Source organism: Oncorhynchus keta, unplaced genomic scaffold, assembly GCF_023373465.1.
Source record: "Oncorhynchus keta strain PuntledgeMale-10-30-2019 unplaced genomic scaffold, Oket_V2 Un_contig_448_pilon_pilon, whole genome shotgun sequence".
Lineage (NCBI taxonomy): Eukaryota > Metazoa > Chordata > Actinopteri > Salmoniformes > Salmonidae > Oncorhynchus > Oncorhynchus keta.
Window position 1 is genome coordinate 190,001 of NW_026287799.1, and position 25,104 is coordinate 215,104.

A 25,104-nucleotide genomic window follows, 5' to 3' on the forward strand; every position below is an offset into this window, starting at 1 on the left:
CAGGCCTAATCCGGATCAGGGAGAACAGGCCTAATCCGGATCAGGGAGAACAGGCCTAATCCGGATCAGGGAGAACAGGCCTAATCCGGATCAGGGAGAACAGGCCTAATCCGGATCAGGGAGAACAGGCCTAATCCGGATCAGGGAGAACAGGCCTAATCCGGATCAGGGAGAACAGGCCTAATCCGGATCAGGGAGAACAGGCCTAATCCGGATCAGGGAAAACAGGCCTAATCCGGATCAGGGAAAACAGGCCTAATCCGGATCAGGGAAAACAGGCCTAATCCGGATCGGGGAAAACAGGTTTAATCCGGACCTGGGAGAACAGGCCTAATCCGGATCGGGGAAAACAGGCCTAATCCGGATCTGGGAGAACAGGAAGAGGCCTAATCCGGATTAGGGAAAACAGGCCTAATCCGGACCTGGGAGAACAGGCCTAATCCGGATCGGGGAAAACAGGCCTAATCCGGATCGGGGAAAACAGGCCTAATCCGGATCAGGGAGAACAGGCCTAATCCGGATCAGGGAGAACAGGCCTAATCCGGATCAGGGAGAACAGGCCTAATCCGGATCAGGGAGAACAGGTACAGGCCTAATCCGGATCAGGGAAAACAGGAAGAGGCCTAATCCGGATCAGGGAAAACAGGAAGAGGCCTAATCCGGATCAGGGAAAACAGGAAGAAGCCTAATCCGGATCAGGGAAAACAGGCCTAATCCGGATCAGGGAAAACAGGAAGAGGCCTAATCCGGATCAGGGAAAACAGGAAGAGGCCTAATCCGGATCAGGGAAAACAGGTACAGGCCTAATCCGGATCGGGGAAAACAGGTCTAATCCGGATCAGGGAAAACAGGCCTAATCCGGATCAGGGAGAACAGGCCTAATCCGGATCAGGGAGAACAGGCCTAATCCGGATCAGGGAGAACAGGCCTAATCCGGATCAGGGAGAACAGGCCTAATCCGGATCAGGGAGAACAGGCCTAATCCGGATCAGGGAGAACAGGCCTAATCCGGATCAGGGAGAACAGGCCTAATCCGGATCAGGGAGAACAGGTACAGGCCTAATCCGGATCAGGGAAAACAGGTACAGGCCTAATCCGGATCGGGGAAAACAGGTCTAATCCGGATCAGGGAAAACAGGCCTAATCCGGATCAGGGAAAACAGGAGGAGGCCTAATCCGGATCAGGGAAAACAGGCCTAATCCGGATCAGGGAGAACAGGCCTAATCCGGATCAGGGAAAACAGGAAGAGGCCTAATCCGGATCAGGGAAAACAGGAAGAGGCCTAATCCGGATCGGGGAAAACAGGCCTAATCCGGATCAGGGAAAACAGGAAGAGGCCTAATCCGGATCAGGGAAAACAGGTACAGGCCTAATCCGGATCAGGGAAAACAGGTCTAATCCGGATCAGGGAAAACAGGCCTAATCCGGATCAGGGAAAACAGGAGGAGGCCTAATCCGGATCAGGGAAAACAGGAGGAGGCCTAATCCGGATCAGGGAAAACAGGAGGAGGCCTAATCCGGATCAGGGAAAACAGGAGGAGGCCTAATCCGGATCAGGGAAAACAGGAGGAGGCCTAATCCGGATCAGGGAAAACAGGAGGAGGCCTAATCCGGATTAGGGAAAACAGGCCTAATCCGGATCAGGGAAAACAGGCCTAATCCGGATCAGGGAAAACAGGCCGAATCCGGATCAGGGAAAACAGGCCGAATCCGGATCAGGGAAAACGGGCCGAATCCGGATCAGGGAAAACAGGCCGAATCCGGATCAGGGAAAACGGGCCTAATCTGGATCAGGGGAAACGGGCCTAATCCGGATCAGGGAGAACAGGCCTAATCCGGATCTGGGAGAACAGGCCTAATCCGGATCTGGGAGAACAGGCCTAATCCGGATCTGGGAGAACAGGCCTAATCCGGATCTGGGAGAACAGGTCTAATCTGGATCAGGGAAAACAGGCCTAATCCGGATCAGGGAAAACAGGTATAATCCGGATCAGGGAAAACAGGCCTAATCCGGATCAGGGAGAACAGGCCTAATCCAGATCTGGGAGAACAGGCCTAATCCGGATCTGGGAGAACAGGCCTAATCCGGATCAGGGAGAACAGGCCTAATCCGGATCTGGGAGAACAGGTCTAATCTGGATCTGGGAGAACAGGCCTAATCCGGATCTGGGAGAACAGGTCTAATCTGGATCTGGGAAAACAGGTCTAATCTGGATCTGGGAAAACAGGTCTAATCTGGATCAGGGAAACCATTAGTAGTATTACATAGTTATATTACATTAGTAGTATTACATTAGTAATATTAGTAGTATTATATTAGTTATATTAGTAGTATTATATTAGTTATATTAGTAGTATTATATTAGTTATATTAGTAGTATTATATTAGTTATATTAGTAGTATTATATTAGTTATATTAGTAGTATTACCAGGTACTTTAGACCATAGCCCAATGTTCCCCCTCACCTCTGCCTCGGCAGCAATCAGGTACTTGGATTTCTTCCCTGGTGTACTTCTGATGAGCTCCAACAGACCATCCTCATCCAGGATCTTAGTCCCAAACCCCTCCGCCTGGAGACAGAGAGAGGAGAGAGAGGAGAGAGAGGAGGGAGAGGAGGGAGAGGAGGGAGAGGAGGGAGAGGAGTGAGGAGCTATATTGAAAAAAACTGAGGTCAAAGGGAGAGAACGAGAGAGAGAAAACGAGAGAGAGAGAGAGAAAACGAGAGAGAGAGAGAGAAAACGAGAGAGAGAGAGAGAAAACGAGAGAGAGAGAAAACGAGAGAGAGAGAAAACGAGAGAGAGAGAGAGAGAGAGAGAAAACGAGAGAGAGAAAACGAGAGAGAGAGAAAACGAGAGAGAGAGAAAACGAGAGAGAGAAGAAAAACGAGAGAGAGAGAAAACAGAGAGAGAGATTAGAGAGAGAACGAGAGAGAGAAAACACGAGAGAGAGAGAGAAAACGAGAGAGAGAGAGAGAGAAAACACGAGAGAGAGAGAGAGAAAACACGAGAGAGAGAGAGAGAAAACACGAGAGAGAGAGAGAGAAAACACGAGAGAGAGAGAGAGAAAACGAGAGAGAGAGAAAACGAGAAAGAGAGAGAAAACGAGAAAGAGAGAGAAAACGAGAGAAAGAGAGAGAACGAGAGAGAGAGAGAACGAGAGAGAGAGAGAACGAGAGAGAGAGAGAACGAGAGAGAGAGAGAACAAGAGAGAGAGAGAACAAGAGAGAGAGAGAACAAGAGAGAGACAGAACGAGAGAGAGAGAGAACGAGAGAGAGAGAGAACGAGAGAGAGAGAGAACGAGAGAGAGAGAGAGAGAAAACGAGAGAGAGAGAGAACGAGAGAGAGAGAGAACGAGAGAGAGAGAGAACGAGAGAGAGAGAGAACGAGAGAGAGAGAGAACGAGAGAGAGAGAGAAAACGAGAGAGAGAGAGAACGAGAGAGAGAGAGAGAACGAGAGAGAGAGAGAGAGAGAGAGAGAGAGAGAGAACGAGAGAGAGAGAACGAGAGAGAGAGAACGAGAGAGAGAGAGAGAACGAGAGAGAGAGAGAGAACGAGAGAGAGAGAGAGAGAGAGAGAGAGAGAGAGAACGAGAGAGAGAGAACGAGAGAGAGAGAGAAGAGAGAGAGAACGAGAGAGAGAACAAGAGAGAGAACAAGAGAACAAGAGAGAGAACAAGAGAACAAGAGAGAGACCGAGAGAAAACGAGAAGGAGAGAACGAGAGAGAGAGAGAGAACGTGAGAGAGAATGTGAGAGAACGAGAGAGAGAGACCGAGAGAAAACGAGAAGGAGAGAACGAGAGAGAGAGAGAGAGAACGTGAGAGAGAATGTGAGAGAACGAGAGAAAACGAGAAGGAGAGAACGAGAGAGAATGTGAGAGAGAATGTGAGAGAACGAGAGAGAGAGACCGAGAGAAAACGAGGAGAGAACGAGAGAGAGAGAGAGAGAGACCGAGAGAAAACGAGAAGGAGAGAACGAGAGAGAGAGAGTGGTCCTTCTGTAGCTCAGTTGGTAGAGCATGGCGCTTGTAACGCCAGGGTAGTGGGTTCGATCCCCGGGACCACCCATACGTAGAATGTATGCACACATGACTGTAAGTCGCTTTGGATAAAAGCGTCTGCTAAATGGCATATATATATATATGTAGAGAACGTGAGAGAGAATGTGAGAGAAAACGAGAAGGAGAGAACGAGAGAGAGAGACAGAGAGAGGTAAATAAGTGAACCCTTTGTGTACCTTCTCAGTCTTGGCGGCTCCTCCATCTCTGCCCATCACCAGGTATGTGGTCCTCTTACTGATGCTACCGGTCACCTTCCCTCCATAACGCTCTATCAGGCACTTAGCGTCCTCACGTTCCATACTGTCCAACACGCCAGAGATCACAAACACACATCCCTCCAGGCAGTTCTCTGCTCCCTGCACACACACACAGGTTACACACACACAGGTTATACACACACAGGTTACACACACACACAGGTTACACACACAGATTACACACACAGGTTATACACACACAGGTTATACACACACACAGGTTATACACACACACAGGTTACACACACAGATTACACACACAGGTTATACACACACAGGTTATACACACACAGGTTATACACACACAGATTACACACACACAGGTTATACACACACAGATTACACACACACAGGTTACACACACACAGGTTATACACACACAGATTACACACACACAGGTTACACACACAGATTACACACACAGATTACACACACACAGATTACACACACACAGGTGTTAAAGTGGTTACAGTGGGTATGTGTTTAGATCCCAGTGGGTATGTGTTTAGACCCCAGTGGGTATGTGTTTAGACCCCAGTGGGTATGTGTTTAGACCCCAGTGGGTATGCGTTTAGTCCCCAGTGGGTATGCGTTTAGACCCCAGTGGGTATGCGTTTAGATCCCAGTGGGTATGTGTTTAGGTATGTGTTTATATCCCAGTGGGTATGTGTTTAGACCCCAGTGGGTATGTGTTTATATCCCAGTGGGTATGTGTTTATACCCCAGTGGGTATGTGTTTATATCCCAGTGGGTATGTGTTTAGACCCCAGTGGGTATGTGTTTATATCCCAGTGGGTATGTGTTTAGACCCCAGTGGGTATGTGTTTATATCCCAGTGGGTATGTGTTTATATCCCAGTGGGTATGTGTTTATATCCCAGTGGGTATGTGTTTATATCCCAGTGGGTATGTGTTTATATCCCAGTGGGTATGTGTTTAGACCCCAGTGGGTATGTGTTTATATCCCAGTGGGTATGTGTTTATATCCCAGTGGGTATGTGTTTATATCCCAGTGGGTATGTGTTTAGATCACAGTGGGTATGTGTTTAGATCCCAGTACACACACACACATGTGTTTATATCCCAGTGGGTATGTGTTTAGACCCCAGTGGGTATGTGTTTATATCCCAGTGGGTATGTGTTTATATCCCAGTGGGTATGTGTTTATATCCCAGTGGGTATGTGTTTATATCCCAGTGGGTATGTGTTTATATCCCAGTGGGTATGTGTTTATATCCCAGTGGGTATGTGTTTAGATCCCAGTGGGTATGTGTTTAGATCCCAGTGGGTATGTGTTTAGATCCCAGTGGGTATGTGTTTATATCCCAGTGGGTATGTGTTTATACCCCAGTGGGTATGTGTTTAGACCCCAGTGGGTATGTGTTTAGATCCCAGTGGGTATGTGTTTAGATCCCAGTGGGTATGTGTTTATATCCCAGTGGGTATGTGTTTAGACCCCAGTGGGTATGTGTTTAGACCCCAGTGGGTATGTGTTTAGATCCCAGTGGGTATGTGTTTATATCCCAGTGGGTATGTGTTTATATCCCAGTGGGTATGTGTTTATATCCCAGTGGGTATGTGTTTAGACCCCAGTGGGTATGTGTTTAGACCCCAGTGGGTATGTGTTTAGACCCCAGTGGGTATGTGTTTATATCCCAGTGGGTATGTGTTTAGACCCCAGTGGGTATGTGTTTAGATCCCAGTGGGTATGTGTTTAGATCCCAGTGGGTATGTGTTTAGACCCCAGTGGGTATGTGTTTAGACCCCAGTGGGTATGTGTTTAGACCCCAGTGGGTATGTGTTTAGACCCCAGTGGGTATGTGTTTATATCCCAGTGGGTATGTGTTTATATCCCAGTGGGTATGTGTTTATATCCCAGTGGGTATGTGTTTATATCCCAGTGGGTATGTGTTTAGATCCCAGTGGGTATGTGTTTAGATCCCAGTGGGTATGTGTTTATATCCCAGTGGGTATGTGTTTATATCCCAGTGGGTATGTGTTTATATCCCAGTGGGTATGTGTTTATATCCCAGTGGGTATGTGTTTATATCCCAGTGGGTATGTGTTTATATCCCAGTGGGTATGTGTTTAGATCCCAGTGGGTATGTGTTTAGATCCCAGTGGGTATGTGTTTAGACCCCAGTGGGTATGTGTTTAGATCCCAGTGGGTATGTGTTTAGATCCCAGTGGGTATGTGTTTATATCCCAGTGGGTATGTGTTTAGATCCCAGTGGGTATGTGTTTAGATCCCAGTGGGTATGTGTTTAGATCCCAGTGGGTATGTGTTTAGACCCCAGTGGGTATGTGTTTAGATCCCAGTGGGTATGTGTTTATATCCCAGTGGGTATGTGTTTAGACCCCAGTGGGTATGTGTTTATATCCCAGTGGGTATGTGTTTAGATCCCAGTGGGTATGTGTTTAGATCCCAGTGGGTATGTGTTTAGACCCCAGTGGGTATGTGTTTAGATCCCAGTGGGTATGTGTTTATATCCCAGTGGGTATGTGTTTATATCCCAGTGGGTATGTGTTTATATCCCAGTGGGTATGTGTTTATATCCCAGTGGGTATGTGTTTATATCCCAGTGGGTATGTGTTTATATCCCAGTGGGTATGTGTTTATATCCCAGTGGGTATGTGTTTATATCCCAGTGGGTATGTGTTTATATCCCAGTGGGTATGTGTTTAGATCCCAGTGGGTATGTGTTTAGATCCCAGTGGGTATGTGTTTAGACCCCAGTGGGTATGTGTTTAGATCCCAGTGGGTATGTGTTTAGATCCCAGTGGGTATGTGTTTATATCCCAGTGGGTATGTGTTTAGACCCCAGTGGGTATGTGTTTATATCCCAGTGGGTATGTGTTTATATCCCAGTGGGTATGTGTTTATACCCCAGTGGGTATGTGTTTAGACCCCAGTGGGTATGTGTTTATACCCCAGTGGGTATGTGTTTAGATCCCAGTGGGTATGTGTTTAGACCCCAGTGGGTATGTGTTTATATCCCAGTGGGTATGTGTTTAGATCCCAGTGGGTATGTGTTTATATCCCCCTGTGGGTATGTGTTTATATCCCAGTGGGTATGTGTTTATATCCCAGTGGGTATGTGTTTAGATCCCAGTGGGTATGTGTTTAGATCCCAGTGGGTATGTGTTTAGATCCCAGTGGGTATGTGTTTATATCCCCCTGTGGGTATGTGTTTATATCCCAGTGGGTATGTGTTTATATCCCAGTGGGTATGTGTTTAGATCCCAGTGGGTATGTGTTTAGATCCCAGTGGGTATGTGTTTAGACCCCAGTGGGTATGTGTTTATACCCCAGTGGGTATGTGTTTATATCCCAGTGGGTATGTGTTTATATCCCAGTGGGTATGTGTTTAGACCCCAGTGGGTATGTGTTTATATCCCAGTGGGTATGTGTTTAGACCCCAGTGGGTATGTGTTTATATCCCAGTGGGTATGTGTTTATATCCCAGTGGGTATGTGTTTATATCCCAGTGGGTATGTGTTTAGATCCCAGTGGGTATGTGTTTAGATCCCAGTGGGTATGTGTTTAGATCCCAGTGGGTATGTGTTTATATCCCAGTGGGTATGTGTTTATATCCCAGTGGGTATGGGTTTAGACCCCAGTGGGTATGTGTTTATATCCCAGTGGGTATGTGTTTAGATCCCAGTGGGTATGTGTTTAGACCCCAGTGGGTATGTGTTTATATCCCAGTGGGTATGTGTTTAGATCCCAGTGGGTATGTGTTTATATCCCAGTGGGTATGTGTTTAGATCCCAGTGGGTATGTGTTTAGATCCCAGTGGGTATGTGTTTAGATCCCCCAGTGGGTATGTGTTTAGATCCCAGTGGGTATGTGTTTAGACCCCAGTGGGTATGTGTTTAGATCCCAGTGGGTATGTGTTTAGATCCCAGTGGGTATGTGTTTATATCCCAGTGGGTATGTGTTTAGATCCCAGTGGGAATGTGTTTATATCCCAGTGGGTATGTGTTTAGGTATGTGTTTATATCCCAGTGGGTATGTGTTTAGACCCCAGTGGGTATGTGTTTAGATCCCAGTGGGTATGTGTTTATATCCCAGTGGGTATGTGTTTATATCCCAGTGGGTATGTGTTTAGATCCCAGTGGGTATGTGTTTAGACCCCAGTGGGTATGTGTTTATATCCCAGTGGGTATGTGTTTATATCCCAGTGGGTATGTGTTTAGATCCCAGTGGGTATGTGTTTAGATCCCAGTGGGTATGTGTTTAGATCCCAGTGGGTATGTGTTTAGATCCCAGTGGGTATGTGTTTAGACCCCAGTGGGTATGTGTTTAGACCCCAGTGGGTATGTGTTTAGACCCCAGTGGGTATGTGTTTATATCCCAGTGGGTATGTGTTTATATCCCAGTGGGTATGTGTTTATATCCCAGTGGGTATGTGTTTATATCCCAGTGGGTATGTGTTTATATCCCAGTGGGTATGTGTTTAGATCCCAGTGGGTATGTGTTTAGATCCCAGTGGGTATGTGTTTAGATCCCAGTGGGTATGTGTTTATATCCCAGTGGGTATGTGTTTATATCCCAGTGGGTATGTGTTTATATCCCAGTGGGTATGTGTTTATATCCCAGTGGGTATGTGTTTAGATCCCAGTGGGTATGTGTTTAGATCCCAGTGGGTATGTGTTTAGACCCCAGTGGGTATGTGTTTAGATCCCAGTGGGTATGTGTTTAGATCCCAGTGGGTATGTGTTTATATCCCAGTGGGTATGTGTTTAGATCCCAGTGGGTATGTGTTTAGATCCCAGTGGGTATGTGTTTAGATCCCAGTGGGTATGTGTTTATATCCCAGTGGGTATGTGTTTAGATCCCAGTGGGTATGTGTTTATATCCCAGTGGGTATGTGTTTAGACCCCAGTGGGTATGTGTTTATATCCCAGTGGGTATGTGTTTAGATCCCAGTGGGTATGTGTTTAGATCCCAGTGGGTATGTGTTTAGACCCCAGTGGGTATGTGTTTAGATCCCAGTGGGTATGTGTTTATATCCCAGTGGGTATGTGTTTATATCCCAGTGGGTATGTGTTTATATCCCAGTGGGTATGTGTTTATATCCCAGTGGGTATGTGTTTATATCCCAGTGGGTATGTGTTTATATCCCAGTGGGTATGTGTTTATATCCCAGTGGGTATGTGTTTATATCCCAGTGGGTATGTGTTTATATCCCAGTGGGTATGTGTTTATATCCCAGTGGGTATGTGTTTAGATCCCAGTGGGTATGTGTTTAGATCCCAGTGGGTATGTGTTTAGACCCCAGTGGGTATGTGTTTAGATCCCAGTGGGTATGTGTTTAGATCCCAGTGGGTATGTGTTTATATCCCAGTGGGTATGTGTTTAGACCCCAGTGGGTATGTGTTTATACCCCAGTGGGTATGTGTTTAGACCCCAGTGGGTATGTGTTTAGACCCCAGTGGGTATGTGTTTAGATCCCAGTGGGTATGTGTTTAGATCCCAGTGGGTATGTGTTTATATCCCAGTGGGTATGTGTTTAGATCCCAGTGGGTATGTGTTTAGATCCCAGTGGGTATGTGTTTATATCCCAGTGGGTATGTGTTTATATCCCAGTGGGTATGTGTTTATATCCCAGTGGGTATGTGTTTAGATCCCAGTGGGTATGTGTTTAGATCCCAGTGGGTATGTGTTTAGATCCCAGTGGGTATGTGTTTATATCCCAGTGGGTATGTGTTTTTCCCAGTGGGTATGTGTTTATATCCCAGTGGGTATGTGTTTAGATCCCAGTGGGTATGTGTTTAGATCCCAGTGGGTATGTGTTTAGACCCCAGTGGGTATGTGTTTATATCCCCCAGTGGGTATGTGTTTATATCCCAGTGGGTATGTGTTTATATCCCAGTGGGTATGTGTTTAGATCCCAGTGGGTATGTGTTTAGATCCCAGTGGGTATGTGTTTAGACCCCAGTGGGTATGTGTTTATATCCCAGTGGGTATGTGTTTAGATCCCAGTGGGTATGTGTTTATATCCCAGTGGGTATGTGTTTAGATCCCAGTGGGTATGTGTTTAGATCCCAGTGGGTATGTGTTTAGATCCCAGTGGGTATGTGTTTATATCCCAGTGGGTATGTGTTTATATCCCAGTGGGGGTATCCCAGTGGGAATGTGTTTAGATCCCAGTGGGTATGTGTTTAGACCCCAGTGGGTATGTGTTTATATCCCAGTGGGTATGTGTTTAGATCCCAGTGGGTATGTGTTTATATCCCAGTGGGTATGTGTTTAGATCCCAGTGGGTATGTGTTTAGATCCCAGTGGGTATGTGTTTAGATCCCCCTGTGGGTATGTGTTTAGATCCCAGTGGGTATGTGTTTAGACCCCAGTGGGTATGTGTTTAGACCCCAGTGGGTATGTGTTTATATCCCAGTGGGTATGTGTTTAGACCCCAGTGGGTATGTGTTTATATCCCAGTGGGTATGTGTTTAGACCCCAGTGGGTATGTGTTTATATCCCAGTGGGTATGTGTTTAGACCCCAGTGGGTATGTGTTTAGATCCCAGTGGGTATGTGTTTATATCCCAGTGGGTATGTGTTTATATCCCAGTGGGTATGTGTTTATATCCCAGTGGGTATGTGTTTATATCCCAGTGGGTATGTGTTTAGACCCCAGTGGGTATGTGTTTATATCCCAGTGGGTATGTGTTTATATCCCAGTGGGTATGTGTTTATATCCCAGTGGGTATGTGTTTAGATCCCAGTGGGTATGTGTTTAGATCCCAGTGGGTATGTGTTTATATCCCAGTGGGTATGTGTTTAGACCCCAGTGGGTATGTGTTTATATCCCAGTGGGTATGTGTTTATATCCCAGTGGGTATGTGTTTATATCCCAGTGGGTATGTGTTTATATCCCAGTGGGTATGTGTTTATATCCCAGTGGGTATGTGTTTAGATCCCAGTGGGTATGTGTTTAGATCCCAGTGGGTATGTGTTTAGATCCCAGTGGGTATGTGTTTATATCCCAGTGGGTATGTGTTTAGACCCCAGTGGGTATGTGTTTAGACCCCAGTGGGTATGTGTTTAGATCCCAGTGGGTATGTGTTTAGATCCCAGTGGGTATGTGTTTATATCCCAGTGGGTATGTGTTTAGACCCCAGTGGGTATGTGTTTAGACCCCAGTGGGTATGTGTTTAGACCCCAGTGGGTATGTGTTTATATCCCAGTGGGTATGTGTTTATATCCCAGTGGGTATGTGTTTATATCCCAGTGGGTATGTGTTTATATCCCAGTGGGTATGTGTTTAGACCCCAGTGGGTATGTGTTTATATCCCAGTGGGTATGTGTTTAGACCCCAGTGGGTATGTGTTTATATCCCAGTGGGTATGTGTTTAGATCCCAGTGGGTATGTGTTTATATCCCAGTGGGTATGTGTTTATATCCCAGTGGGTATGTGTTTAGATCCCAGTGGGTATGTGTTTAGATCCCAGTGGGTATGTGTTTAGATCCCAGTGGGTATGTGTTTATATCCCAGTGGGTATGTGTTTATATCCCAGTGGGTATGTGTTTAGACCCCAGTGGGTATGTGTTTATATCCCAGTGGGTATGTGTTTATATCCCAGTGGGTATGTGTTTATATCCCAGTGGGTATGTGTTTATATCCCAGTGGGTATGTGTTTATATCCCAGTGGGTATGTGTTTATATCCCAGTGGGTATGTGTTTAGATCCCAGTGGGTATGTGTTTAGATCCCAGTGGGTATGTGTTTATATCCCAGTGGGTATGTGTTTATATCCCAGTGGGTATGTGTTTAGACCCCAGTGGGTATGTGTTTAGATCCCAGTGGGTATGTGTTTAGATCCCAGTGGGTATGTGTTTATATCCCAGTGGGTATGTGTTTATATCCCAGTGGGTATGTGTTTAGATCCCAGTGGGTATGTGTTTTCCCAGTGGGTATGTGATCCCAGTGGGTATGTGTTTATATCCCAGTGGGTATGTGTTTATATCCCAGTGGGTATGTGTTTATATCCCAGTGGGTATGTGTTTAGACCCCAGTGGGTATGTGTTTAGACCCCAGTGGGTATGTGTTTAGACCCCAGTGGGTATGTGTTTATATCCCAGTGGGTATGTGTTTAGACCCCAGTGGGTATGTGTTTAGATCCCAGTGGGTATGTGTTTAGATCCCAGTGGGTATGTGTTTAGACCCCAGTGGGTATGTGTTTAGACCCCAGTGGGTATGTGTTTAGACCCCAGTGGGTATGTGTTTAGACCCCAGTGGGTATGTGTTTATATCCCAGTGGGTATGTGTTTATATCCCAGTGGGTATGTGTTTATATCCCAGTGGGTATGTGTTTATATCCCAGTGGGTATGTGTTTAGATCCCAGTGGGTATGTGTTTAGATCCCAGTGGGTATGTGTTTATATCCCAGTGGGTATGTGTTTATATCCCAGTGGGTATGTGTTTATATCCCAGTGGGTATGTGTTTATATCCCAGTGGGTATGTGTTTATATCCCAGTGGGTATGTGTTTAGATCCCAGTGGGTATGTGTTTAGATCCCAGTGGGTATGTGTTTAGACCCCAGTGGGTATGTGTTTAGATCCCAGTGGGTATGTGTTTAGATCCCAGTGGGTATGTGTTTATATCCCAGTGGGTATGTGTTTAGATCCCAGTGGGTATGTGTTTAGATCCCAGTGGGTATGTGTTTAGATCCCAGTGGGTATGTGTTTAGATCCCAGTGGGTATGTGTTTAGATCCCAGTGGGTATGTGTTTAGATCCCAGTGGGTATGTGTTTAGATCCCAGTGGGTATGTGTTTATATCCCAGTGGGTATGTGTTTATATCCCAGTGGGTATGTGTTTATATCCCAGTGGGTATGTGTTTATATCCCAGTGGGTATGTGTTTAGATCCCAGTGGGTATGTGTTTAGATCCCAGTGGGTATGTGTTTAGACCCCAGTGGGTATGTGTTTAGATCCCAGTGGGTATGTGTTTAGATCCCAGTGGGTATGTGTTTATATCCCAGTGGGTATGTGTTTAGATCCCAGTGGGTATGTGTTTAGATCCCAGTGGGTATGTGTTTAGATCCCAGTGGGTATGTGTTTAGACCCCAGTGGGTATGTGTTTATATCCCAGTGGGTATGTGTTTATATCCCAGTGGGTATGTGTTTAGACCCCAGTGGGTATGTGTTTATATCCCAGTGGGTATGTGTTTAGATCCCAGTGGGTATGTGTTTAGATCCCAGTGGGTATGTGTTTAGACCCCAGTGGGTATGTGTTTAGATCCCAGTGGGTATGTGTTTATATCCCAGTGGGTATGTGTTTATATCCCAGTGGGTATGTGTTTATATCCCAGTGGGTATGTGTTTATATCCCAGTGGGTATGTGTTTATTAGTGGGTATGTGTTTCCCAGTGGGTATGTGTTTATATCCCAGTGGGTATGTGTTTATATCCCAGTGGGTATGTGTTTATATCCCAGTGGGTATGTGTTTATATCCCAGTGGGTATGTGTTTAGATCCCAGTGGGTATGTGTTTAGATCCCAGTGGGTATGTGTTTAGACCCCAGTGGGTATGTGTTTAGATCCCAGTGGGTATGTGTTTAGATCCCAGTGGGTATGTGTTTATATCCCAGTGGGTATGTGTTTAGACCCCAGTGGGTATGTGTTTATATCCCAGTGGGTATGTGTTTATACCCCAGTGGGTATGTGTTTAGACCCCAGTGGGTATGTGTTTATACCCCAGTGGGTATGTGTTTAGATCCCAGTGGGTATGTGTTTAGACCCCAGTGGGTATGTGTTTATATCCCAGTGGGTATGTGTTTAGATCCCAGTGGGTATGTGTTTATATCCCCCTGTGGGTATGTGTTTATATCCCAGTGGGTATGTGTTTATATCCCAGTGGGTATGTGTTTAGATCCCAGTGGGTATGTGTTTAGATCCCAGTGGGTATGTGTTTAGATCCCAGTGGGTATGTGTTTATATCCCCCTGTGGGTATGTGTTTATATCCCAGTGGGTATGTGTTTATATCCCAGTGGGTATGTGTTTAGATCCCAGTGGGTATGTGTTTAGATCCCAGTGGGTATGTGTTTAGACCCCAGTGGGTATGTGTTTATATCCCCCTGTGGGTATGTGTTTATATCCCAGTGGGTATGTGTTTATATCCCAGTGGGTATGTGTTTAGATCCCAGTGGGTATGTGTTTAGATCCCAGTGGGTATGTGTTTAGACCCCAGTGGGTATGTGTTTATATCCCAGTGGGTATGTGTTTAGATCCCAGTGGGTATGTGTTTATATCCCAGTGGGTATGTGTTTAGATCCCAGTGGGTATGTGTTTAGATCCCAGTGGGTATGTGTTTAGATCCCAGTGGGTATGTGTTTATATCCCAGTGGGTATGTGTTTATATCCCAGTGGGTATGGGTTTAGACCCCAGTGGGTATGTGTTTATATCCCAGTGGGAATGTGTTTAGATCCCAGTGGGTATGTGTTTAGACCCCAGTGGGTATGTGTTTATATCCCAGTGGGTATGTGTTTAGATCCCAGTGGGTATGTGTTTATATCCCAGTGGGTATGTGTTTAGATCCCAGTGGGTATGTGTTTAGATCCCAGTGGGTATGTGTTTAGATCCCCCTGTGGGTATGTGTTTAGATCCCAGTGGGTATGTGTTTAGACCCCAGTGGGTATGTGTTTAGATCCCAGTGGGTATGTGTTTAGATCCCAGTGGGTATGTGTTTATATCCCAGTGGGTATGTGTTTAGATCCCAGTGGGAATGTGTTTATATCCCAGTGGGTATGTGTTTATATCCCAGTGGGTATGTGTTTATATCCCAGTGGGAATGTGTTTAGATCCCAGTGGGTATGTGTTTAGACCCCAGTGGGTATGCGTTTAGACCCCAGTGGGTATGTGTTTAGATCCCAGTGGGTATGTGTTTATATCCCAGTGGGTATGTGTTTATACCCCAGTGGGTATGTGTTTATATCCCAGTGGGTATGTGTTTATATCCCAGTGGGTATGTGTTTATACCCCAGTGGGTATGTGTTTAGATCCCAGTGGGTATGTGTTTAGATCCCAGTGGGTATGTGTTTAGACCCCAGTGGGTATGTGTTTAGATCCCCAGTGGGTATGTGTTTATACCCCCCAGTGGGTATGTGTTTATACCCCCAGTGGGTATGTGTTTATACCCCCAGTGGGTATGTGTTTATACCCCCAGTGGGTATGTGTTTAGATCCCAGTGGGAATGTGTTTATACCCCCCAGTGGGTATGTGTTTAGACCCCCCAGTGGGTATGTGTTTATACCCCCAGTGGGTATGTGTTTATACCCCCCAGTGGGTATGTGTTTATACCCCCAGTGGGTATGTGTTTAGATCCCAGTGGGTATGTGTTTAGATCCCAGTGGGTATGTGTTTATATCCCAGTGGGTATGTGTTTATATCCCAGTGGGTATGTGTTTAGATCCCAGTGGGTATGTGTTTAGACCCCAGTGGGTATGTGTTTAGATCCCAGTGGGTATGTGTTTATACCCCCCAGTGGGTATGTGTTTAGATCCCAGTGGGAATGTGTTTAGGTATGTGTTTATATCCCAGTGGGTATGTGTTTATATCCCAGTGGGTATGTGTTTAGACCCCAGTGGGTATGTGTTTAGACCCCAGTGGGTATGTGTTTAGACCCCAGTGGGTATGTGTTTAGATCCCAGTGGGTATGTGTTTAGACCCCAGTGGGTATGTGTTTAGATCCCAGTGGGTATGTGTTTAGATCCCTGTGGGTATGTGTTTAGACCCCAGTGGGTATGTGTTTATATCCCAGTGGGTATGTGTTTAGATCCCAGTGGGTATGTGTTTATATCCCAGTGGGTATGTGTTTAGATCCCAGTGGGTATGTGTTTAGACCCCAGTGGGTATGTGTTTATATCCCAGTGGGTATGTGTTTATATCCCAGTGGGTATGTGTTTAGACCCCAGTGGGTATGTGTTTATATCCCAGTGGGTATGTGTTTATATCCCAGTGGGTATGTGTTTATATCCCAGTGGGTATGTGTTTAGACCCCAGTGGGTATGTGTTTAGACCCCAGTGGGTATGTGTTTAGACCCCAGTGGGTATGTGTTTAGACCCCAGTGGGTATGTGTTTAGACCCCAGTGGGTATGTGTTTAGATCCCAGTGGGTATGTGTTTAGATCCCAGTGGGTATGTGTTTATATCCCAGTGGGTATGTGTTTAGATCCCAGTGGGTATGTGTTTAGATCCCAGTGGGTATGTGTTTAGACCCCAGTGGGTATGTGTTTAGACCCCAGTGGGTATGTGTTTATACCCCCAGTGGGTATGTGTTTAGATCCCAGTGGGTATGTGTTTATACCCCCCAGTGGGTATGTGTTTAGATCCCAGTGGGTATGTGTTTATACCCCCCAGTGGGTATGTGTTTAGACCCCAGTGGGTATGTGTTTAGATCCCAGTGGGTATGTGTTTAGATCCCAGTGGGTATGTGTTTATATCCCAGTGGGTATGTGTTTATATCCCAGTGGGTATGTGTTTAGACCCCAGTGGGTATGTGTTTAGATCCCAGTGGGTATGTGTTTAGATCCCAGTGGGTATGTGTTTATATCCCAGTGGGTATGTGTTTATATCCCAGTGGGTATGTGTTTAGACCCCAGTGGGTATGCGTTTAGTCCCCAGTGGGTATGCGTTTAGACCCCAGTGGGTATGTGTTTATATCCCAGTGGGTATGTGTTTATATCCCAGTGGGTATGTGTTTATATCCCAGTGGGTATGTGTTTAGACCCCAGTGGGTATGCGTTTAGTCCCCAGTGGGTATGCGTTTAGACCCCAGTGGGTATGTGTTTATATCCCAGTGGGTATGTGTTTATTATTATATCCCAGTGGGTATGTGTTTATATCCCAGTGGGTATGTGTTTATATCCCAGTGGGTATGTGTTTAGATCCCAGTGGGTATGTGTTTAGACCCCAAGTGGGTATGTGTTTAGATCCCAGTGGGTATGTGTTTAGATCCCAGTGGGTATGTGTTTAGACCCCAAGTGGGTATGTGTTTATATCCCAGTGGGTATGTGTTTAGACCCCAAGTGGGTATGTGTTTAGATCCCAGTGGGTATGCGTTTAGATCCCAGTGGGTATGTGTTTAGATCCCAGTGGGTATGTGTTTAGACCCCAGTGGGTATGTGTTTAGATCCCAGTGGGTATGTGTTTAGATCCCAGTGGGTATGTGTTTATATCCCCCTGTGGGTATGTGTTTATATCCCCCTGTGGGTATGTGTTTATATCCCAGTGGGTATGTGTTTAGACCCCAGTGGGTATGGGTTTAGACCCCAGTGGGTATGGGTTTAGACCCCAGTGGGTATGGGTTTAGGTCCCAGTGGGTATGGGTTTAGATCCCAGGGCTATGTGTTTGTCTTAGAGTGGGTATGGGTTTAGATCCCAGTGGGTATGGGTTTAGATCCCAGTGGGTATGGGTTTAGACCCCAGTGGGTATGGGTTTAGACCCCAGTGGGTATGGGTTTAGGTCCCAGTGGGTATGGGTTTAGATCCCAGGGCTATGTGTTTGTCTTACAGTGGGTATGGGTTTAGATCCCAGGGCTGTGTGTTTGTCTTACAGTGGGTATGGGTTTAGATCCCAGGGCTGTGTGTTTGTCTTACAGTGGGTATGGGTTTAGATCCCAGGGCTCTGGGTCCGTCTCGGTTCAGGAAACTACGGAAGGCTGAGGAGTTCCCTCGCTTCTTCTCCGATTCCTCTGGACTGGTGCTCTGGACACACACACACACACACACACACACACACACACACACACACACACGGTTGCACACACACGGTTACACAGTTACACACAGTCACAGTCACAGAGCTTTGGGTTATTTTCAGTCAGTCACAGAGCTTTGGGTTATTTTCAGTCACAGAGCTTTGGGTTATTTTCAGTCAGTCACAGAGCTTTGGGTTATTTTCAGTCAGTCACAGAGCTTTGGGTTATTTTCAGTCACAGAGCTTTGGGTTATTTTCAGTCACAGAGCTTTGGGTTATTTTCAGTCAGTCACAGAGCTTTGGGTTATTTTCAGTCAGTCACAGAGCTTTGGGTTATTTTCAGTCAGTCACAGAGCTTTGGGTTATTTTCAGTCACAGAGCTTTGGGTTATTTTCAGTCACAGAGCTTTGGGTTATTTTCAGTCAGTCACAGAGCTTTGGGTTATTTTTTCAGTCAGTCACAGAGCTTTGGGTTATTTTCAGTCAGTCACAGAGCTTTGGGTTATTTTCAGTCAGTCACAGAGCTTTGGGTTATTTTCAGTCAGTCACAGAGCTTTGGGTTATTTTCAGTCAGTCACAGAGCTTTGGGTTATTTTCAGTCAGTCACAGAGCTTTGGGTTATTTTCAGTCAGTCACAGAGCTTTGGGTTATTTTCAGTCAGTCACAGAGCTTTGGGTTATTTTCAGTCAGTCACAGAGCTTTGGGTTATTTTCAGTCAGTCACAGAGCTTTGGGTTATTTTCAGTCAGTCACAGAGCTTTGGGTTATTTTCAGTCAGTCACAGAGCTTTGGGTTATTTTCAGTCACAGTCACAGAGCTTTGGGTTATTTTCAGTCAGTCAGTCACAGAGCTTTGGGTTATTTTCAGTCAGTCACAGAGCTTTGGGTTATTTTCAGTCAGTCACAGAGCTTTGGGTTATTTTCAGTCAGTCACAGAGCTTTGGGTTATTTTCAGTCAGTCACAGAGCTTTGGGTTATTTTCAGTCAGTCACAGAGCTTTGGGTTATTTTCAGTCACAGTCACAGAGCTTTGGGTTATTTTCAGTCAGTCACAGAGCTTTGGGTTATTTTCAGTCAGTCACAGAGCTTTGGGTTATTTCAGTCAGTGACAGTCACAGAGCTTTGGGCTATTTTCAGTCAGTCACAGTCACAGAGCGTTGGGTTATTTTCAGTCTGTCACAGAGCTTTGGGTTATTTTCAGTCAGTCACAGAGCTTTGGGTTATTTTCAGTCAGTCACAGAGCTTTGGGTTATTTTCAGTCAGTCACAGAGCTTTGGGTTATTTTCAGTCAGTCACAGAGCTTTGGGTTATTTTCAGTCAGTCACAGAGCTTTGGGTTATTTTCAGTCAGTCACAGAGCTTTGGGTTATTTTCAGTCAGTCACAGAGCTTTGGGTTATTTTCAGTCAGTCACAGAGCTTTGGGTTATTTTCAGTCACAGTCACAGAGCTTTGGGTTATTTTCAGTCACAGTCAGAGCTTTGGGTTATTTTCAGTCAGTCACAGTCACAGAGCTTTGGGTTATTTTCAGTCAGTCACAGAGCTTTGGGTTATTTTCAGTCAGTCACAGAGCTTTGGGTTATTTTCAGTCACAGTCACAGAGCTTTGGGTTATTTTCAGTCAGTCACAGAGCTTTGGGTTATTTTCAGTCAGTCACAGAGCTTTGGGTTATTTTCAGTCAGTCACAGAGCTTTGGGTTATTTTCAGTCAGTCACAGAGCTTTGGGTTATTTTCAGTCAGTCACAGAGCTTTGGGTTATTTTCAGTCACAGAGCTTTGGGTTATTTTCAGTCAGTCACAGAGCTTTGGGTTATTTTCAGTCAGTCACAGTCACAGAGCTTTGGGTTATTTTCAGTCAGTCACAGAGCTTTGGGTTATTTTCAGTCAGTCACAGAGCTTTGGGTTATTTGCAGTCAGTCACAGAGCTTTGGGTTATTTTCAGTCACAGAGCTTTGGGTTATTTTCAGTCAGTCACAGAGCTTTGGGTTATTTTCAGTCAGTCACAGAGCTTTGGGTTATTTTCAGTCAGTCACAGAGCTTTGGGTTATTTTCAGTCACAGAGCTTTGGGTTATTTTCAGTCAGTCACATAGCTTTGGGTTATTTTCAGTCAGTCACAGAGCTTTGGGTTATTTTTTCACAGAGCTTTGGGTTATTTTCAGTCACAGAGCTTTGGGTTATTTTTCAGTCACAGAGCTTTGGGTTATTTTCAGTCAGTCACAGAGCTTTGGGTTATTTTCAGTCAGTCACAGAGCTTTGGGTTATTTTCAGTCAGTCACAGAGCTTTGGGTTATTTTCAGTCAGTCACAGAGCTTTGGGTTATTTGCAGTCAGTCAGTCACAGAGCTTTGGGTTATTTTCAGTCAGTCACAGAGCTTTGGGTTATTTTCAGTCAGTCACAGAGCTTTGGGTTATTTTCAGTCAGTCACAGAGCTTTGGGTTATTTTCAGTCAGTCACAGAGCTTTGGGTTATTTTCAGTCACAGAGCTTTGGGTTATTTTCAGTCACAGAGCTTTGGGTTATTTTCAGTCACAGAGCTTTGGGTTATTTTCAGTCACAGAGCTTTGGGTTATTTTCAGTCACAGAGCTTTGGGTTATTTTCAGTCACAGAGCTTTGGGTTATTTTCAGTCAGTCACAGAGCTTTGGGTTATTTTCAGTCAGTCACAGAGCTTTGGGTTATTTTCAGTCAGTCACAGAGCTTTGGGTTATTTTCAGTCAGTCACAGGGCTTTGGGTTATTTTCAGTCAGTCACAGAGCTTTGGGTTATTTTCAGTCAGTCACAGAGCTTTGGGTTATTTTCAGTCAGTCACAGAGCTTTGGGTTATTTTCAGTCAGTCACAGAGCTTTGGGTTATTTTCAGTCAGTCACAGAGCTTTGGGTTATTTTCAGTCAGTCACAGAGCTTTGGGTTATTTTCAGTCAGTCACAGAGCTTTGGGTTATTTTCAGTCAGTCACAGAGCTTTGGGTTATTTTCAGTCAGTCACAGAGCTTTCACAGCTTTGGGTTATTTTCAGTCAGTCACAGAGCTTTGGGTTATTTTCAGTCAGTCACAGAGCTTTGGGTTATTTTCAGTCAGTCACAGAGCTTTGGGTTATTTTCAGTCAGTCACAGAGCTTTGGGTTATTTTCAGTCAGTCACAGAGCTTTGGGTTATTTTCAGTCAGTCACAGAGCTTTGGGTTATTTTCAGTCAGTCACAGAGCTTTGGGTTATTTTCAGTCAGTCACAGAGCTTTGGGTTATTTTCAGTCAGTCACAGAGCTTTGGGTTATTTTCAGTCAGTCACAGAGCTTTGGGTTATTTTCAGTCAGTCACAGAGCTTTGGGTTATTTTCAGTCAGTCACAGAGCTTTGGGTTATTTTCAGTCAGTCACAGAGCTTTGGGTTATTTTCACAGAGTTATTTTCAGTCACAGAGCTTTGGGTTATTTTCAGTCAGTCACAGAGCTTTGGGTTATTTTTTCAGAGTCAGTCACAGAGCTTTGGGTTATTTTCAGTCAGTCACAGAGCTTTGGGTTATTTTCAGTCAGTCACAGAGCTTTGGGTTATTTTCAGTCACAGAGCTTTGGGTTATTTTCAGTCAGTCACAGAGCTTTGGGTTATTTTCAGTCAGTCACAGAGCTTTGGGTTATTTTCAGTCAGTCACAGAGCTTTGGGTTATTTTCAGTCACAGAGCTTTGGGTTATTTTCAGTCAGTCACAGAGCTTTGGGTTATTTTCAGTCAGTCACAGAGCTTTGGGTTATTTTCAGTCAGTCACAGAGCTTTGGGTTATTTTCAGTCAGTCACAGAGCTTTGGGTTATTTTCAGTCACAGAGCTTTGGGTTATTTTCAGTCAGTCACAGAGCTTTGGGTTATTTGCAGTCAGTCAGTCACAGAGCTTTGGGTTATTTTCAGTCAGTCACAGAGCTTTCAGTCAGTCACAGAGCTTTGGGTTATTTTCAGTCACAGTCACAGAGCTTTGGGTTATTTTCAGTCACAGAGCTTTGGGTTATTTTCAGTCACAGCTTTGGGTTATTTTCAGTCACAGAGCTTTGGGTTATTTTCAGTCAGTCACAGAGCTTTGGGTTATTTTTCACAGAGCTTTGGGTTATTTTCAGTCACAGAGTCACAGTCACAGAGCTTTGGGTTATTTTTCAGTCACAGAGCTTTGGGTTATTTTCAGTCACAGAGCTTTGGGTTATTTTCAGTCAGTCACAGAGCTTTGGGTTATTTTCAGTCAGTCACAGAGCTTTGGGTTATTTTCAGTCAGTCACAGAGCTTTGGGTTATTTTCAGTCACAGAGCTTTGGGTTATTTTCAGTCAGTCACAGAGCTTTGGGTTATTTTCAGTCAGTCACAGAGCTTTGGGTTATTTTTCACAGAGCTTTGGGTCAGTCACAGAGCTTTGGGTTATTTTCAGTCAGTCACAGAGCTTTGGGTTATTTTCAGTCAGTCACAGAGCTTTGGGTTATTTTCAGTCAGTCACAGAGCTTTGGGTTATTTTCAGTCAGTCACAGAGCTTTGGGTTATTTTTTTCAGTCAGTCACAGAGCTTTGGGTTATTTTCAGTCAGTCACAGAGCTTTGGGTTATTTTCAGTCAGTCACAGAGCTTTGGGTTATTTTCAGTCAGTCACAGAGCTTTGGGTTATTTTCAGTCAGTCACAGAGCTTTGGGTTATTTTCAGTCAGTCACAGAGCTTTGGGTTATTTTCAGTCAGAGCTTTGGGTTATTTTCAGTCACAGAGCTTTGGGTTATTTTCAGTCAGTCACAGAGCTTTGGGTTATTTTCAGTCAGTCACAGAGCTTTGGGTTATTTTCAGTCAGTCACAGAGCTTTGGGTTATTTTCAGTCAGTCACAGAGCTTTGGGTTATTTTCAGTCAGTCACAGAGCTTTGGGTTATTTTCAGTCAGTCACAGAGCTTTGGGTTATTTTCAGTCAGTCACAGAGCTTTGGGTTATTTTCAGTCAGTCACAGAGCTTTGGGTTATTTTCAGTCACAGAGCTTTGGGTTATTTTCAGTCACAGAGCTTTGGGTTATTTTCAGTCAGTCACAGAGCTTTGGGTTATTTTCTTTGAAGGATAACTGTTGATTTAAAAAGTTTCACCTCTTTCTTGGGGGAGGTTTTAAGAGTCGTGGGTGTGGTCACCATGGTTACGCTTCCTGTTTTGAGCTTGGACTTCCTGTCTGTGCTCGAAGGGGTTTGGAACTCCTTTTTGGGAGAGACGGACGCATTGATGCTCAGATTTGTCTTGCCTCCTCCTTCCTCTTCTTCCTCCCTTTTCTTCATCATGGACAGTTTGGAACTGGTCTTAACTAGAGGCGGGACCTTTTTAGGGGACGGACCGATCACGTCCTGGTTGTGGTCCCGCCCATTGGACTGTGATTGGCTGGTAGTGCTGCTGTGGGAGGAGTTAGCGCTGCTTTTGTTGGCTGACGTGGCAGACCCCAGATCCTCACCAGAGTATTTACGAGCCTGGACACACACACACACACACACAAATATATATAGAGACATGTTGAATCTTTCAGAGAGAGAAAGAGAGAGTTTGTAGTGTGTGTGTGTGTGTAACCGTGGTGTGTGTGTGGTGTGGTGTGGTGTGGTGTGGTGTGGTGTGTGTGTGTGTGTAACCGTGGTGTGTGTGTGTGTGTGTTGTGGTGTGGTGTGGTGTGGTGTGTGTGTGTGTGTGTGGTGTGGTGTGGTGTGTATGTGTGTGTGTAACCGTGGGTGTGTGTGTGGTGTGGTGTGGTGTGGTGTGTACACTCTTCACCTTTTTGGCGTGTGGTTGCTGGTCCAACATGGCCAGCGTCTTGGCAAACTCCTCGTCCTCGTGGACCTGCCTCTCCAACTCCATGTCCTCGTCCATCTGCTGGGCGATGACCTCATCAGTCAGCGACTCCTCAGGGTCCTGAGAGGACGAACAACACAGCCGTCAACAACAACAACCGGTTGACTAGTCAGACTACACACTAGACCTGGGTCTCATCATCAACAACTAGTCAGACTACACACTAGACCTGGGTCTCATCAACAACAACTAGTCAGACTACACACTAGACCTGGGTCTCATCAACAACAACTAGTCAGACTACACACTAGACCTGGGTCTCATCATCAACAACTAGTCAGACTACACACTAGACCTGGGTCTCATCTACAACAACTAGTCAGACTACACACTAGACCTGGGTCTCATCAACAACAACTAGTCAGACTACACACTAGACCTGGGTCTCATCAACAACTAGTCAGACTACACACTAGACCTGGGTCTCATCATCAACAACTAGTCAGACTACACACTAGACCTGGTCTCTCATCAACAACTAGTCAGACTACACACTAGACCTGGGTCTCATCAACAACAACTAGTCAGACTACACACTAGACCTGGGTCTCATCATCAACAACTAGTCAGACTACACACTAGACCTGGGTCTCATCAACAACAACAACAACTAGTCAGACTAGACACTAGACCTGGGTCTCATCAACAACAACTAGTCAGACTACACACTAGACCTGGGTCAACAACTAGTCAGACTACACACTAGACCTGGGTCTCATCAACAACAACTAGTCAGACTACACACTAGACCTGGGTCTCATCATCAACAACTAGTCAGACTACACACTAGACCTGGGTCTCATCAACAACAACTAGTCAGACTACACACTAGACCTGGGTCTCATCATCAACAACTAGTCAGACTACACACTAGACCTGGGTCTCATCATCAACAACTAGTCAGACTACACAAGACCTGAGTCTCTAGACCTGGGTCTCATCAACAACTAGTCAGACTACACACTAGACCTGGGTCTCATCATCAACAACTAGTCAGACTACACACTAGACCTGGGTCTCATCAACAACAACTAGTCAGACTACACACTAGAGTCTCTACAACAACTAGTCAGACTACACACTAGACCTGGGTCTCATCAACAACAACTAGTCAGACTACACACTAGACCTGGGTCTCATCACAACAACTAGTCAGACTACACACTAGACCTGGGTCTCATCATCAACAACTAGTCAGACTACACACTAGACCTGGGTCTCATCAACAACAACTAGTCAGACTACACACTAGACCTGGGTCTCATCATCAAC

At 45.3% G+C, this 25,104-nt stretch overlaps 1 protein-coding gene across 1 annotated transcript in view; it reads right to left on the minus strand.

Moving 5' to 3' along the window:
* The window catches only part of rfc1 (replication factor C (activator 1) 1), an 85,796-nt gene that overhangs the window by 47,099 nt on the left and 13,593 nt on the right, over positions 1 to 25,104 (minus strand). Inside the window, 5 exon segments of the mRNA XM_052509411.1 lie at positions 2,469 to 2,573; positions 4,238 to 4,417; positions 17,923 to 18,030; positions 23,091 to 23,459; positions 23,755 to 23,892. Of these exon segments, the coding sequence (XP_052365371.1) occupies positions 2,469 to 2,573; positions 4,238 to 4,417; positions 17,923 to 18,030; positions 23,091 to 23,459; positions 23,755 to 23,892 (900 nt within the window).